This window comes from Neofelis nebulosa, chromosome 8 (assembly GCF_028018385.1).
Source record: "Neofelis nebulosa isolate mNeoNeb1 chromosome 8, mNeoNeb1.pri, whole genome shotgun sequence".
Taxonomy (NCBI): domain Eukaryota; kingdom Metazoa; phylum Chordata; class Mammalia; order Carnivora; family Felidae; genus Neofelis; species Neofelis nebulosa.
In genome coordinates this window covers 10,724,991-10,741,076 of record NC_080789.1, presented here as the reverse complement: position 1 = coordinate 10,741,076, position 16,086 = coordinate 10,724,991, and the positions used below count along the sequence as shown (strand labels likewise).

General features: G+C 60.0%; 1 protein-coding gene across 2 annotated transcripts; it reads left to right on the top strand.

Moving 5' to 3' along the window:
* The first annotated feature begins 866 nt into the window (after positions 1 to 866).
* On the top strand, positions 867 to 14,164 carry SH3BP1 (SH3 domain binding protein 1). 2 transcript variants are annotated; one of them, XM_058741349.1, is made up of 18 exons: positions 867 to 1,211; positions 2,439 to 2,481; positions 2,725 to 2,829; positions 3,913 to 3,989; positions 4,271 to 4,382; positions 4,482 to 4,558; positions 5,063 to 5,207; positions 5,955 to 6,023; positions 6,188 to 6,278; positions 6,677 to 6,822; positions 7,526 to 7,637; positions 8,011 to 8,092; positions 8,179 to 8,259; positions 9,444 to 9,560; positions 10,256 to 10,353; positions 10,678 to 10,831; positions 11,861 to 11,955; positions 13,964 to 14,164. In XM_058741349.1, exons 1-18 carry the CDS (start codon positions 1,153 to 1,155, stop codon positions 14,113 to 14,115), a joined length of 1,815 nt encoding a protein of 604 aa, XP_058597332.1. In that variant the 5' UTR covers positions 867 to 1,152; the 3' UTR covers positions 14,116 to 14,164. The 2 variants fall into 2 exon arrangements, with proteins under 2 accessions (XP_058597332.1, XP_058597331.1); XM_058741348.1 differs by having other exon boundaries at positions 869 to 1,211; positions 13,323 to 14,096.
* Positions 14,165 to 16,086: the final 1,922 nt, after the last annotated feature.

The window sequence follows — 16,086 nt, the reverse complement described above, 5'->3', positions numbered from 1 at the left end:
AGCAGGCAGGGGTAACCTTTAGCTCAAGGTAGCCAGGGAATCCTTGGGAGAGGGAACCCCGGGGCAGCATCCTTGGGCCGGCCCACATGGGCCAGTACAGGTTGGAGAGGCCTGTCCTTGGCCTCTGCCTCCTAAGCGTGGAACTCTCTTTCTCCTTTAAAAGGGGTGCGAAAGTGGGCTCCTGGGTGGCTCAGTTGGCGGAGGGCTGGACTCTTGATTTCGGCTCAGGTCGTGATCTCGGGGTTTGTGGCATCGAGCCCCTGCTTCAGGCTCTGCGCCATCAGCCATCTCTCTCTCCCTCTCTCTCTCTCTTCTCTCTCTCTCCCTCGCTCTGCTCCTCCCCCTCTCGTGCTGTCTCTTTCTCTCTCTCTTTCTCTGACTCTCAAAATAAAGAAACTTAAGGGGCGCCTGGGTGGCTCAGTCGGTTAAGCGGCCGACTTCGGCTCAGGTCATGATCTTGCGGTCCGTGAGTTCGAGCCCCGCGTCGGGCTCTGTGCTGACAGCTCAGAGCCTGGAGCCTGTTTCAGATTCTGTGTCTCCCTCTCTCTGACCCTCCCCTGTTCATGCTCTGTCTCTCCCTGTCTCAAAAATAAATAAAAAAAAAAAAAAACGTTAATAAAAAAAAAAAAAAAAAAAAATAAAGAAACTTAAAAAAAAAAAAAAAAAGGGGTGTGTGTGTGTGAAAGTTATTTAAACCCACGGCCGGCAGGCCTGCGTGGGGGGCAGGAACCCAGAGGCCACCGCGGGTGGCCGGAGCCGGCTTACCTGCTTCCCGCCACCGGGGTTGGGCGGGGCGGGGCCGGGGGCGGGGCCGCCACACAACCTGTGGACGACCAGGCGGCCGCCGGCCCGACGGTCGCGGGGACCGGCCGGGGGGCCTGCGGGGGAGGGGGGGCCCGGAAGCCGGGGACGGGCGAGAAAACAAACTTGGAGAGAGGAGTGACCTGGGGGCTGGGGGCGGAGTCGCGCGCGGAGGAGGAGGGAGCGAGCGGCCGCCGGAGCGCGGCTGGCCCAGGAAGCGGAGAGCGCCGCCCACCCATCCGGGGAGAGAGCGGCACTGCGGGCGCAGGCAGGCTGGGCCGGGGGCTGCCGGGCCCTCGCCCCCCCCCCGCCCCCCGACCGTGACCCCGCGGCCCCCAGCCCGCGCCCAAGATGATGAAGAGGCAGCTGCATCGCATGCGGCAGCTGGCCCAGACGGGCAGCTTGGGACGGTGAGTGTCAACCCGCGCCTTCCCGGCCCCAAGCTCACCCCCGGCCCCGGCCCCTAGGGGATGAGGGGTGGGGGAGGCGGGGACGGCTGGACAGCCGCCCTCTGACTGGCCGGAGCCCCTCTCTTTCTCCCTCCCCTCTGGGATGCCACCCCCACCTCCCGGGGCTCTGGCCGGAGGGGCTAGGCCCTTTGGGGGAAAGGGGCACCCCCACCCCGATTGGAGCGGAGTGCAGGGAGGATCAAGGAACCTGGGTCTTCTCTGCCTCCATGCGCCTCTTGAGTGGATGATCCTCCCTGGCCTCACTTGTCCCCTCTGTACAATGGGGACAGCTGACCATCTCTGGTTGCCTGAGGGAGGGGGAGGGGCGATCAGGGCCCCAGACCCTGGGGGAGGGGAGGAGACTAGGTCCCGTCGTGGAGGGCTGAGGGGCCTCCCTTGTCCGGCTGTGTGCCTCTTCCCCCCACCAAGCCCAGAGGCCTCCAGCTTCTCTCTCTTGCTTCTGCTTTTCCCAGCCTCAGGTGGAAACATCCCTGGGTCTCTGTTCTCCCTCCCCCCACCCCCCCCCCACCTCCCCGCCAGCGCCTGAGCCCCTGGGGTGGAAGCCAGAAGTTTGGGGAGCACCCAGGGCCTGTTTTCTCTCCTCTGCCCCCTGTGTTGCGAGTTTCCCCGTTCTCTGGGCCTCCGGGGAGGCGACTGGGTGTCCAGAGACCTGGCTCTAGTCTTCAGCTACACAGATGCCTGTGTGAGCCTAGGCAGTCAGGCCCCCTGGCTCCGGGCCTCAGCATCCCGTGTGTCCCCGGGCAGGGACCCAGGGCCTGCCGACCACCCCAGGCCAGAGTCCTGCGTGACTGACAGCCCAGGAGTGTGTGAGCTCACACACTTCCCGTTCTTGGGGCCACCCTGGCCTCCTTCTCCCCGGGGTCAGCAGAAGACAGAGGCTGGGCCCTGGGGTGGCTTCTCAACTCCACTGCCTTGGGTTTCATCTGCCCTCTCGCAGGACACAGCCCTGGGTGGAGGAGGAAAAAGTCATGTATCCTATTCCCGCCCCCACGGAATGTGCTCCGACTGGGATGAGGCAGGCAGGCGGGCCACCCAGGGCGGCCTCCAACAAGGAGGGGCACTGGGAACGGGGTCCAGGTGCCCTGTTGAGGGGGCAGGGGGAGGCAGGGGGTTTCCTAACCCGGGCCGCCTCAGCAGAAGCTCCTCCCTCCCCGCCCCCCCCAACAGCACCCCGGAGACTGCCGAGTTCCTGGGGGAGGATCTGCACCAGGTACGTGCCCGGGCGGGTGGCAGGGCAGGCCCGCGCAAGCTGTCAGCAGAGGGCCCCGCGAGGACGAGGACGCCATTTGGGGGGTCGGGTTGAGTCATTCCCCAAGCTGTTGGCCATGGGGTCTCCAGGAGGAGGGAAGAGAAAGGTGGTTCCTGCTCTGGGAAAGAACAGGGCGGTGGGGGGGGGTGGTGAGTGAGGGGCGACAACCTGCCACGCCGTGTAAACCCAGAGCCCCCCTCGCAGGTGGAGCAGCGGTTGGAGCCAGCCAAGCGGGCGGCCCACAATGTCCACAAACGGCTGCAGGCCTGTCTGCAGGGCCAGAGCGGGGCAGACATGGACAAGCGGGTGGTAAGTGGGGGGGGGGGGGGGGGGGGCGGGAAGGAGGGGCCTGGACCGAACACCTCTGTCCAATGGGAGAGGGAGGTCGGGGCTGGGGTCCCCCTGCTAGTCTGAGGCTCCGACACCAAGAGGGTCCGGACTGCTCTGTCCCAAGACCCCTCAGGCCATGTACTGATGAGGCTCTGCCTCTTCCCCATCCCCTTTTGGACCCCGCCCCCATCTGCACCAACCCCCTGAGCCAAGGCCAGGCCTCGGACAGCACCTGAACTTCTCGATGCAGTCTGCACCCAGAGCAGAGCAGGCCCCCTGCACTGAGGCAGTGGGGGAGGGCTTCCTGAAGGAAGTGGCAGTTGGGCAGATATTAATACTCACTGGTATTAATCAACAGCATTTGTAGACTGATTACCGCTAGTCTACGGCTAAGATAGGTTAATGCTAAGATAGGTTAATGCGTTGCCTCACTTAATTGCCCACGACACCCCCTAGGAGGAGGCTGCCTTATTAGCACTTTGTACCGAGGAGGAAATGAAGTCAGAGAGGTAAAGTCTTAAGGTCACACAGCTAGTAAGTGGCAAAACTGAGATTTGATCCCTGGTCTTTCCGGCCCAAGCTGGTGCTCCTAGTAACTCTCAGTGGGAGGGTTTTGAGCTCTGCAGTGACTCAGTCCAGCCACATATGCCCTGGGGCAGGGGAAGGTCCCGGCTCCCAGGGTGTTCCCAGTGCCTCCATTCTCCTTCCAACTGTGTCACCTTGGGCAAGCTCCTTGCCTTCTGTTCTTGGGTTTCTAGCGTGTGAGGGTACTTGGTCATTCCTTCCTGCCCAGTTGATTGGTTTCTGGGAGGGGAAAAGGGCACCCCAGGTGGGGTGGGGTCAGGGGATGGGGCCACAGGGAGATGTCACTCCTCCGGGCCTCGTCATCATCCCGTCTCCACTCCTACCTAAGACTGTGGCCCTCCTGGCTTCCCTCTTCCCCTGTCCACACCCAGTGCCTCAGTGGGGCTCTGCCCCCGAGAAGCCTGCCTTGTGCTTGGGTGGGGTGGAGGGAGGCTCACTGGGGGCCCCTGCTCACAGCCCGCCCTGCCCTTCCTGCAGAAGAAGCTCCCCCTCATGGCTCTGTCCACCACAATGGCCGAGAGCTTCAAGGAGCTGGACCCTGATTCCAGCATGGGGTGAGCAGGAACGGGGTGCCAAGCGGGGGATCTGGGCTGGGAGGGGTTCCGGGTGAGGGACGGGTGACCAGGATGGGGGTAGTTAGTGTCTTGAGCTGGGGGCGGGGGGGCGGTGTCCAGGTCAGTGAGGGCGGCCAGGTCTGGGAAGGTATTGGCTCAGCCAAGATTGAAGGACAGATAGAAGGGGCAGGGGGTGACGGGGAGGGAGGAGGCCCCATCACGTGTTTCCGGACGGGAGTGAGGAGCTGTGGGGGCTGGGCCCACCGGTGTTGTATCCACAGGAAGGCCTTAGAGATGAGCTGTGCCATTCAGAACCAGCTGGCCCGCATTCTGGCCGAGTTTGAGATGACCCTGGAGAGGGATGTCCTGCAGCCGCTCAGCAGGCTGAGTGAGGTGACCTGCCCCCTGCCCCCTCCCCGCCCAGCTTGCCCAGCCTCGGCTCCCACCTCCCCAGCCTGCCGACCCCCTCCCTCCCCGTGTACCTGCCCCCAGGAGGAGCTGCCGGCCATCCTCAAGCACAAGAAAAGCCTGCAGAAGCTGGTGTCTGACTGGAACACCCTGAAGAGCAGGTGGGAGCCATGGTCCCTGGGGGGGGTGTCCATGCCTAGATCAGCCCATAACGGTGGCCACAGAACCCACACTAGAACAGCGGGGACAGGGTCCACTGGGTAGTGTACGTACTTGGGGACTCATCTGGTCTTTAGGAACACATGTGGTGAGGGTACATGTGAGAGTTCCTCTCTGAACATGGGTGTGCGCGTGCGCGTGCCAGCCGGGGGTGACTCCAGAGCCTGGGGTAGCTATCAGGGATCCCCCAAGACCCCTGGACTGCAGGACGCCCCCACCCTCCACTCTGGAGCTCGGTAGCCGCGATCACCAAGCCCACCGCCAGGGGGAGCCCCTGAGCACTCACGGCCCAGGCCTGGCAGAGGCCCAGGGCAAGCAGAGCTCTGGGATGTTCATCCATAAATCCCGAAACCTTGGGGGGTCAGGCATGTGGAAGGGACACTTGGCTCTGGACATGCAACGGGGACAGTGACCCCCCCCCCCCCCCACCTTGGGATCGTTGCCAGGCTCACTCAGGCAGCCAAGAACTCGGGCGGCGGTCAGGGCCTGGGCGGTGGCCCCGGCAGTTACAGCCACACTGCCACCGCCACCAAAGTGGAGACGCTGAAGGAGGAGGAGGAGGAACTGAAGAGGAAGGTGGAACAGTGCAAGGTGAGGGAGCACTTGGAGTTCCCTGGACGTGAGGGGGTGGTGAGGGCGGGTACTGACCCAATTTCACAGGGGAGGGAAGTGAAGCTCAGAGAAGTGATGTGACTCACCCAAGGCCACACAGCTAGGAAGCAACAGAGCCAGGATTTGAATCCAGGCCGTCAGCCTCCAAGCTGTGTGCACTCTGCCACTATCTTGTGGCCTCTTGTGTCTACACCGTACACGTCATTCCTGGGAGGCGGGGACTTGGGCTACTCACCACGGTCTCGGTGTGTTTGCTGAGTGAGCAGATGAATGAATGGTGACTAATACAAGCCACCGTGCTTAGGGTATGAGGCACAGAGATGAGGACTAGACGCCGTAAAAGTCCCTTAAGAGCCGGGGTGGCTCAGTCGGTCAAGCGTCTGACTCTTGATTTCGACTCAGGTCATGCTCTCGCGGCTCGTGGGTCCAAGCCCCGCATCTGGCTCTGCCCTGACAGTGCAGAGCCTGCTTGGGATTCTCTCTCTCTGTGCCCCTCACCTGCTTGTGCGCTCTTTCCCTCTCTCTCTCTCTCTCTCTCTAAACACACAATATATATGTAAGAGTTCGAAGGGGGTCCCTGTGGGCCATCCCCAAGTGCAAACCTTGGCAGAGAGAGGAGAGTTGGCCGGGGCCTTCCACGTATAGCTTGGACAAGTCATGAACCCCTCTAGGCCTCAGCTTCCCCTCTTGGCAAGGGGTGTGAGCCTTCCCCTTTCTGTCTCCAAGGACGAGTACTTGGCCGACCTTTACCACTTCGCCACCAAGGAGGACACATATGCCAACCACTTCATCCACGTGAGTCCGAGAGTGGGCTCCGGCCAGTGGAGCTCAGGGGTGGACGCCAGGGGCCCCCTGAGACACCCTTCAAGATGTGGGAGGGAGGGGTGTGTTCTTAGGGACTCCAGGGGGGAGGCTCAGCTTCCCTCACCCACCCTGGGGCCACCCCCTTGTCCCCGCAGCTCATGGAGATCCAAGCTGATTACCATCGCAAGTCTCTGAGCTCACTGGACACGGCCCTGGCTGAGCTGAGGGAGAACCACAGCCAAGCAGGTGGGGACCCAGGCGGACCCAGGGGACCCTCCCCCCCCCCCCCCGCCCCCAGCCCTGCTCAGGGCATGTTGAGATGCTTGCACTCCATCCTGGGAGGCAGTAGGGAGCCCCGGATGAGTTCTGAGCAGATGCGTTCCGATTCGATTTGTGACTGAGAAGTCACTCTGCCGTGCAGAGTGATGGAATGAAGGGGAACAGAACAAGAGTCGGGAGATCTTTAAGAGGCAGGAGGGAAGGGGTGATGGCCTGGGCTAGGGGCGACACAGTGGAGGTGGGTAGATTCGAGAGAAATTGGGCAAAGCAGTAGCCCTTGAGGATGTCTGGGGGCGGGGGGGGGTGGGGGCTGGCTGTCCAGGGACGGGGGGAGCCCGGGCCACTGATCTGTCTCGTCCCTGCAGACCCCTCCCCCTCGATGACGGCCGCCCCCTTCTTCAGGGTGTATGGGGTGTCACTGGGAACCCATTTGCAAGAGCTGGGCCGGGACATCGCCCTGCCCATCGAGGCCTGCGTCATGATGCTGCTTTCTGAGGGCATGAAGGAAGAGGTGGGGCCCGTGGGGGCAGGTCGGGAAGGGACACGGGGGCCGGAATCCTTAGAGCACAGGTGCCTGTGAGGCCACGGCCTCCTGTTGCCAAACTGACATCACGGCCCACTGAGTGATGTTCATGGGCAGCCGCTATGCCGTAAACCCTTTCCACGTCTTGCTCCGTTTAGTCATCCCCAAAACCCTGGGAAGGAGCCTTCACCAGCTCCATTTTACGAGGGAGAGACGGAGGCCAAGAGGAACACGGGCCCAGTGGCACACGAGATGGTGTCAGTAAAGCCAGGGACCCCCATGCAGTCACTGACTTGCGCTGCCCTCATCCGTCCCGTGCACCTTGCCGGCACTGGTCTATCGGCTCCTGCCCCGAGGACAGACCCTTAGACGCGGAGCCTACTCGCAGAGCGACCTGGGCTTCTAGACAGTGCTGTCAGGCCTCCTTCCTCCCTTCCGTGCCCACCCAGACACCTGTGCCCCCACCGCTTTCCCCGCTGCCCCCAGACTTCCCACTTCGCGCCCAGTCCTAGACCTTGAGAGTTGAGGGCGGCCACGCATCCTGTGGTCCCCACTCTGCCCGCCAGACCGGGTGGGGACCCAGGCCCGGTGAGGGCCGAGCACCCACCCTGAGCGAGCCAGGGCCTCCCGGCCAGGGCGTTCTCCCCTGCCGGCCCTCCGTGACCCCTGCCCGTTTCCTCTCGCACCCCAGGGCCTCTTCCGCCTGGCCGCTGGGGCCTCGGTGCTGAAACGTCTCAAGCAGACCATGGCCTCGGACCCGCGCGGCCTGCAGGAGTTCTGCTCCGACCCCCACGCCGTGGCAGGTGCCTGCCCCGAGGAGCCCCGGGAGGAGGGCCTTCCCCCCAGATCCCTTCCCCTCAACAGCCTGAAATGCTCCCGTGATAGTTTGGCTGAGGGCCTGATCATCTGCCGAGGAGACACCTCCGGAGACATAGGGGTCCTTAAAGTGGGGCCCATGATGCGTACATACATTTTTCTGGGACCAGGTCCACCAGCCTTCGGCATTTTCTCCAAAAGGCCCATGGCCCAAAGAAATGATCAGATCTAGACACATTAGTGGGAACAAGGGCCTGGTACCCAACAGATGGAGAGAGCTGGGCACTGGCGTGGAGGTAGGGGGCTTGGGGGACTGTGTCTAAGCCCCGCCCCCCCACTCCCGCCCTGCCACCGCTTCAGGTGCCCTCAAGTCCTATCTGCGGGAGCTGCCAGAGCCCTTGATGACCTTTGACCTCTATGACGATTGGATGAGGGCAGCCAGGTGAGTTTATGCTGGGGAGGGCAGGGCTGCAGAGGTGGGGCCCCAGGGCCCTGGCCTGGCTCACCGGGTCTCTCCCCGCCACCCAGTCTGAAGGAGCCAGGAGCCCGGCTGGAGGCCCTCCAGGAAGTGTGCAGCCGCCTCCCCCAGGACAACCTCAGCAACCTCAGGTGAGCATTTCTGAAACCACAGCTAAGATGGCCTAGTCCTATCTTCCATCCTAGACCTTGAATCTCTGAAGCCACACCACCTGGCTTCAGATTCCCACCTCTGCCACCTTGTGGTCCGAGGCAGGTGAACTGACCGCTCTGTGCCTCAGTGCCCTCATCTGGAAAACACAGAGCATAGCAGTCCCTACCCCGCAGGGTGGCTGGGAGAGTCTCAGCTTAGCTCAATGCCTGACACATATATGGTGCTCAGCAGGTCAGCCGATTTAACTATTAAAACATTTTAGGGGGTGGTTCAGTCGGTTGGGCATCTGACTCTTGATCTCAGCTCAGGTCGTGATCGCAACGGTTCGGGGGATCGAGCCCCGCATCGGGCTCTGTGCTGATGGCTCAGAGCCTGGAGCCTGCTTTGGATTCTGTGTCCCCCGCCCCCGCCCCTCCTCCGCTCATGCTCTGTCTTGCTCTGTCTCTCAAAAATAAATACATGTTGGGGCGCCTGGGTGGCTCAGTCGGTTAAGCGTCCGACTTCAGCTCAGGTCATGATCTCACGGTCTGTGAGTTCGAGCCTCGCGTCGGGCTCTGTGCTGACAGCTCAGAGCCTGGAGCCCGTTTCAGATTCTGTGTCTCCCTCTCTCTCTGCCCCTCCCCTGTTCATGCTCTGTCTCTCTCTGTCTCAAAAATAAACAAACATTAAAAAAAAAAAAATTAAAATAAATAAATAAATAAATAAATAAATAAATAAATAAATAAATAAATGTTGGGGCTCCTGGGTGGCTCAGTCGGCTGAGCGCCCGACTTCGGCTCGGGTCGTGATCTCGCGGTTCATGAGTTCGAGCCCCGCGTCGGGCTCCGGGCTGACGGCTCGGAGCCTGGGGCCCCCATCGGATTCTGTGTCTCCCCGTCTCTCTGGCCCTCCCTGCTCACGCTCTGTCTCGTTCTCTCTCTCTCTCTCTCTCTCTCAATAATAAATAAACGTTAAAAAAAATTTTTTTTTTTAATAATTAATAAATAAATAAATAAGTAAATGTTAAAAGCAATCAAAAACAAATTTTAAGCCACCCGATGGGGTACCTTTGCCACTCTTTGGAAACCCCAGGCTGAGAAATTCTCAGGCCTCAAGGGTGTCAATGGGTGTTCATGGCCAAAGACGCCCTGTCCCTGGCCAAGCCCACCTTCTGCCTCCCCAGGTACCTGATGAAGTTCCTGGCACGGCTGGCTGAGGAGCAGGAGGTGAATAAAATGACGCCCAGCAACATTGCCATCGTCCTGGGGCCCAACCTGCTGTGGCCTCCCGAGAAAGAAGGGTGAGGGGCTGCAGCTCAGGGGAAGGCGGCAATCCCCACCCCACCCGTCCGCTGCTTATTTGTTCCCCCGGGCCTCAGTTTCCCCATCCTTGGAGTAGATCAAGCAGCTCCTCTTCTCCAGGCTGCCGAAGGGAGCGTGGACCCCACGGGGCTTTGGAGATAGGCATTCTGGGTGATACTGGTAGTGGGCTGCCTGGAAGGCTGGGAGCCCAGCAATTTCGTTCCAGCCCCGCCCCTCGACCTTCCAGAAATGCCTTTAGGAAGCTCACTCTCCGGAGCTCCCACTGCTTCCTCTGTAAATTGGAGAGAAATCATTACCAGCTTTGAGGGGTTTGGCGTGGGGAATTAGACGAGCAAATGGAGAAATGTTTTATGCACCGTAAAGGGCGAGGGGTCATTATAATTCACCCGGCCACAGACGGCACAAAGATTTCATTCGTTTGCTGAGGACGATTACTTGGGCGAGGCAGCCTAGAGCCGAGAACTACGAGGAAGAGGGTCCCGTCCCTGGCGAGCGATGCCTGCTGTGGGTGAAGGAAGGCGAACATTTGGCACGTGGGCGACACATTTGTCATCCCCCGGTGGTCCCTGAGCTTTCTGAGAACAGGCACTTGGTGTGATTGGGCCACACAGAGTTGGGGTCGCTAACAGGTTGCAGAATGGATGGCTCACCCCTGTTCCTTTTTTTGCCCCAGGGACCAGGCCCAGCTGGACGCAGCCTCAGTGTCCTCCATCCAGGTGGTGGGCGTGGTCGAGGCTCTGATACAGAACGCGGACACCCTCTTCCCGGGAGGTGAAGTTCCCGTCTTTGTGAACGTGTCCCCTTGTGCCCTCATCTGCCCAGCTGGGTGCCCTCCAGACTTAGCTTCCGTCCCTGGCGGCCTCATTATGAGGCCCGGAGCAAATTGCTTCTCTGCCGTGAGCCTCACTGTCTCCCCTGTACAATGGGGATGATCCTGCCTGCCTCGTAGGATTGTCGTGAGGCTCACGTGGGAGTAGGGAGGTGCTATGTGGTCCAGATAACGTCGGGGGAAAAGGAAAGAGGCCCTGATGTTGGCCGAGGCGGGAAGGCTGGCGGAGGTTCTGGAAGCTAAGACCTGCTTCCTTCTGTCTGCAGACGTCAACTTCAACGTGTCAGGCCTGTTCTCAGCCCCTGTCCCCCAGGACAAGGTCAGCAACAGGCCAGCTTCTGAGGAGCTTCCAACGATCGCTGTGTCCACACCCGCTCCAGCCCCAGCCCCTGCCCCGGCCTCAGCGGCTGCCAGGGAAAGGTAAGGACTGATGGAAATGAATGACCTCCATCTTTGCCCCAAGATGTCCAGCTTGAGGCACGATCTCCGGGCTTCCAACAGCATCTTGGGAAATGTCATTATTGTATTTTCCATCCCAAATACCAGGATTCCCCATTTGGAGTGGACGGGGTGGAGACCCAGAGGCTGTATTCCTCTCGGCCTCTAATGTGCCTCCTCGCTCGTCGTATGGCTGTTTACTGAGCACCCACTATGTTCCAGGCACTGTTTCAGGCCCTGGGGATTTAGGGAACTAGGGAGCTGATCAGCTGGAATTTTGTAAACACCTTTCAGTGTTCTCTTTGGTCCTTCAGATCTCGAAGGGCTCCGTCGTACATGTCGTCTCCATACCAAACAGGCACTATTCTGTCATCACGCAGGCAGGGCGCAAACCATGACTTTTCTCGGAGGAACAAAACAGACAGATGCTGGCCTTAGAGCTTGCTTTCGTAGGGCCGGGGAGAGAGAGCCAAGAAGTACATCCATAAATGGGTACTGTCATGGCAGGCAGTGATACGTGCCCTTACAGGACAAGAGAGCAGGTTAGGGGGAGGGAGTGGGGAGCTGCTCTAGCCTGGGGATCAGGAAAGCCTCCCTAAAGAGGAGCGAACCGAGCAGAGACCTGGAGGAAACCCAGAAGGAGCCATGGCCGCCCCTTCTGCTTCTTGTCTGTTCTCTGCCTTCTCGTGGCTGGAACATTCAGTGGAGATCACACGGAGGCCAAGAGCCGAGGCCCTGCTTTCTACCTGCCATCCTGGCCCATGGGGACCCACCGTCACAGTGTCACATGGAAGCCAGGGGTTCAGCGGACCCAAACTCTGGCCAATGCCAGGAGTGTCTTCTTGAGGGAGGGGGGCCCAGCCTGGGGACAGATCCCAGGCCCAGTGACAAGAGGCAGGGGACAAGTCCTGGGAGGATCCAAGGTTAGCCTGGTGGCTTGGGAGTCTCCCCAAGATTCCAGACTGCTGGGAGATGGCCAAGCTGGACCCTGACCCTCTCCTTCTTTCACAGGATAGAGTCCGAGGCGCCCCCCAGACCAGCCTCTCCCAAGGTCAGTAGGAGCCCCTCGGAGGCAGCCACTCCAGGGGAGGACATGGCTCGAAAGAGTAAGTTGGCCAGGGGAGGGAAGGGGGGAAGCGGGTGGGCAAGGAGAGGAGCTGGGCGATCAGACCATCTCGTGTTTTCGGACAGCTGGGAGGCCAGGAATCCAGGTGGCTAAGAGCCTAGGTTTGTTGCCTGACGCTCTGGGTTCAGATTCCGGTGCTGTGACCTTGGGCAGGTGACTTCACTGTCTGCCCCCTCAGCTTCCTTCTCTGTGTAATGAAACAATAACCACACCTACCTTGTAGGGCTGTTGGGCAAATTAAACGGTGCTCTCCTGGCTGGCAGCTGGTACCCAGTAAGTGCTCGATAAAGGTTAGCCCTCCTCCTGAGCATAGCGGGGCTGTGGATTCCGGCCCCTCAAGAAGTCCAGAGATCAGAGTGAAGAGATGGGATAGAGGCTTCAAAGGGCTGGTGGGCTGGGGGTGGAAAGAAACTCGGGGCTCCTCTGAGCCCCTTTGGTGCACTCACCTGTTGACTTGGCCTAAAGCCCAGCAGGTGAGAAGGCGCAGGGTTCAGATGAGGGGTCACTGCCAGTGACCAGGACACTTGGGAGGGCCCAGCCAGCCCAGGAGGCACTGGAGTTTTCTCCCTGGGGGTACAATGTAGAGCTACAGGACCCTCCGGACCAGCATGGGGTTGACAGGTCACACAGGGGCCTTCCCGCAGGAGGAGGCGTCCAGCCACCATTCCTGGATGGGGGCAAGTGGGATAGGTGTTCACCGGAGCTCAGCACCTCAAGCCCCTGAAGGTCTTTGTGTCAGCCCTGGGAGGTCCAGGCTCTCATCCCATCTTAACGATGAGGAAACTGAGGCCCCAGGGGGGCAAGCGATTTGCCCAAAGCCCACAGTGGGTGGAGGCAGGGCTAGGACCCGTGTCCAAGCCTCTTGGCTCCTCAGCTGCCTCACACGATCGGAACGGTGTAGCAGGATCTCTGAAAACCAGGGTGGGTGGCTCTGGTGGCTCCTGAGAGGTGAGAGTGGCCCAAGAATCCAGAGGAACGGTGAGCGTTTCTTCATTCAACGACTGTGTATCGATCCGTGCCCTGCGCCGTGCTAGCCAGCGCCGCACGGGATGGCCTCGCTTAGTTTACGTTCCAGCCGGGGACTCAAGCAAAATAAAAACGGGCATAGTCATTTCAGAGGGCAGCAGGTCCTGTGAAGAAAATACAACAGGAAAATATGACAGTAACTGGAGCAGGGCAGGGGAAGGGACACAGAGAGAGAGAGGCCTAAGTGACAGGGAGCCGGCCGCGGAAACCGTGTTCCCGGCAGAAGGAATGGCAGGTACAAAGGTCCTGCGGTAGCATGGAGCTTGGTAGACTGGCCACAGGCAATGTGGATGCCTAACTGCCCCTGTCCTTCCTCCACAGCTAAGCGCCCAGCGCCAGCCCGGCCCACCATGCCGCCCCCCCAGGTCTCCAGCCCGCGCTCCTCCCCTCCAGCCCCACCCCCGCCCCCTGGCTCTGGCAGCCCTGTGACCCCCCAGGCCCTGCCCCGCCGTCTGGTCGGCAGCAGCCTCCGGGCCCCCACGGTGCCACCCCCCTTGCCCCCCAACCCCCCGCAGCCCGCCCGACGCCAGAGCCGGCGTTCGCCAGCCTCCCCCAGCCCGGCCTCCCCGGGGCCGGCCTCCCCTAGCGCAGTGTCTCTGAGCATGCCTGTGCAGGTGGACCTAGGGGTGGCCACAGAGGAGGGACGGGCCCCTGAGGTTGTAGGCAGGGCCTCCACTCCCCCGGCCATCCCCCCTCAACCCCGGCCCAGGAGCCTTGCCTCAGAGACCGACTGAGCTGGCGGTTTCCCCTGCAACAGTCAGCATCTCCTCCCTCCCACCGGTCAACCCGGGACACAGCCCTCGCCCTTCCCAGGGCTGGGGGCCTCCAGCCTCTGCCTACAAGTGCCTCGGTGCCCGCTGGGTCGGCCCCCCTGGCAAGGAGGACTCAGGCTAGTCCTCCACTTCCAGACCTTTTCCTCCTGAATCCACACTGGGCTTGGGGGCCCCTCACCCGACTCCCAGCTCTCTGGCAGGGTCCCAGGGGAGCCGCCGGAAGGAAGGAGGGGCCTGCCCGCCCCTACAGGACTCTTATTTGTCTCTTGCCAACATATTTTTTTGTAAGGCTGGTAAATAAATTATTTTGGACAACACCAGAGCAGCTGCCCAAATGCTAGTTGGTTTTTTCTGCCCTCCAAATAAAGAAGCCACTTTCATAAAGGGGAAGATCTTTCCTGTTCTTTGCCTCCTTTCTTTCTTACTGTCTGGAATGATAAGAGCCAGCATTTTTAGCTCTTACTCTGTGCTGTATATCGTGCTTTTCCACGCGTGGTTTCCAGGGACTCCTCTCCCTGGGAAGTGGATCCCGTCACCTTCCTACAGGTTGAGGGGACTGGGGCTCAGAAAGCGACCTGCCAGACACACAGCAACGGAGGCATGGACGTGGAAAGAGGACGCGGGTCTGATTCCAGAGCCTGGGCCCGTCCCTCACATGCGGAGCAATTAACTGCCTAGTGTTCCACCTTCCTCATCCAGGAAACAGTACAGCAGTTTCCACCCCAGGACTGTCGTTCCGAGAGTGAAACGGGACATTCCTTTTAATTTTTTTTTTTTCAACGTTTTTTTATTTATTTTTGGGACAGAGAGAGACAGAGCATGAACGGGGGAGGGGCAGAGAGAGAGGGAGACACAGAATTGGAAACAGGCTCCAGGCTCCGAGCCATCAGCCCAGAGCCCGACGCAGGGCTCGAACTCACGGACCGCGAGATCGTGACCTGGCTGAAGTCGGATGCTTAACCGACTGCGCCACCCAGGCGCCCCTGAAACGGGACATTCCTATAGAGACCAAAGCATCACCCTTGCACACAGAAGCGCCCTATAAGCACTGGCTCCCGTGAATGCCAATCCCCCCCAACCCCTGGCGTTCTCAGAGTAGGCAGGGAAGGCTCCCTCGAAGAGCAGGGATGGATCTGCCTGCAAACCGCTGAGGCTGCTGGGTGCTGCACCCTGAGCCAGACCCCGGCCTCAGCCCAACACCCAGGGAGCTCCTGGGAACAGACACGCAGGAGAGCTGACAATCAGAATCAAGTATAATGGCACCGGGAGCCCATGTGAAACCAGTTAGGGGCTGACCACCGAACCCAGACTCATGTCTTTGTGTGTGGAGGGCACAGGTAGGCTTCGTGGAAGAGATGATTCAAAGAGGAGTCTTTCAGGAGTTGACCAGGTGAAAAAGTCAGGGAAGAAGGAAGAACATTCCAGGCTAAGGAGACCACCTACTACAGCAGCAAAAGGCCAGCGGGCATTGGGGACCGGAAATTATCTGAGCCTCAGAGAGGGTTGATAGGGTGTGGCTTTTCCCAGGTTGCTCCTGGAGGTCAGGTCTTCAGAGCCTTCTCACAGACAACTCGGAATTTTGACACATGCCTCCCCGAGTAGGGACTTAGGCAGCTAAGTCACGCTATCGCTGCTGCCTGAGCCACTGACTACTGTTGCTCTGGCTCCTTCCCTCCCCAGGGTGCTTAGTGACAGGCTGCCTCTCGCAGCCTGGTGACCCAGTGCCTCTCCACCCTGGCCTCACAGTACAACCCCTATGTCATTAAAAAACAGCAAATAAATAAATAGTCTCGGGCCCCGCCCAATTAAGTCAGGATCTCTGGGGTGCTGCGTCGCTTTGGTATTTTTAAACAGCATTTGTCAAAGTCACCGAACTGTACATGTAAGATCTGCACATCTTACTTGTATGCAAATTAAACCTCAAAATACATGTTCCCCGGGGGACTCTACCAGCCAGCGTCGAGAACGACTGGTCTAGGCCAAGGGCCCCAGCGCTCGAGAAGACACTATGCGCCTCTCTCCTAATCATACCCACACGCTTCTCAGGATTTGGCTCAGAACCGGAGCGTCCAAGGTTCAGAGGGCAAGGGGTTCTGACCCAAAGGCAACATCTGCCTTGGCATCTGTTTTCCTCCTAGCAACTAAGCTTCTGATTGGCTGGGGAACGTAAGCGCGGCTCTCCGCTCCAGATTTTCTATTCGTAACTCTTTACTGGCCAAGAAGAACGTCAGTTTATCCTTTCAAAGGCTAGTCGGGGTTGAAACTCGTTGGCAACTGGCCTAGCAGAGCTAGGGGGAGGGGCGAAGGGCTAG

Bases quoted from the DNA above. Each gene is read 5' to 3' on its own strand.
- SH3BP1 (XM_058741348.1), top strand. From the start codon at position 1,153: ATGATGAAGAGGCAGCTGCATCGCATGCGGCAGCTGGCCCAGACGGGC. The intron at 2,830-3,912 runs GTAAGTGGGGGG...CCCTTCCTGCAG, and splicing joins CAGACATGGACAAGCGGGTG to AAGAAGCTCCCCCTCATGGC. The intron at 7,638-8,010 runs GTGCCTGCCCCG...CCACCGCTTCAG, and splicing joins CGACCCCCACGCCGTGGCAG to GTGCCCTCAAGTCCTATCTG.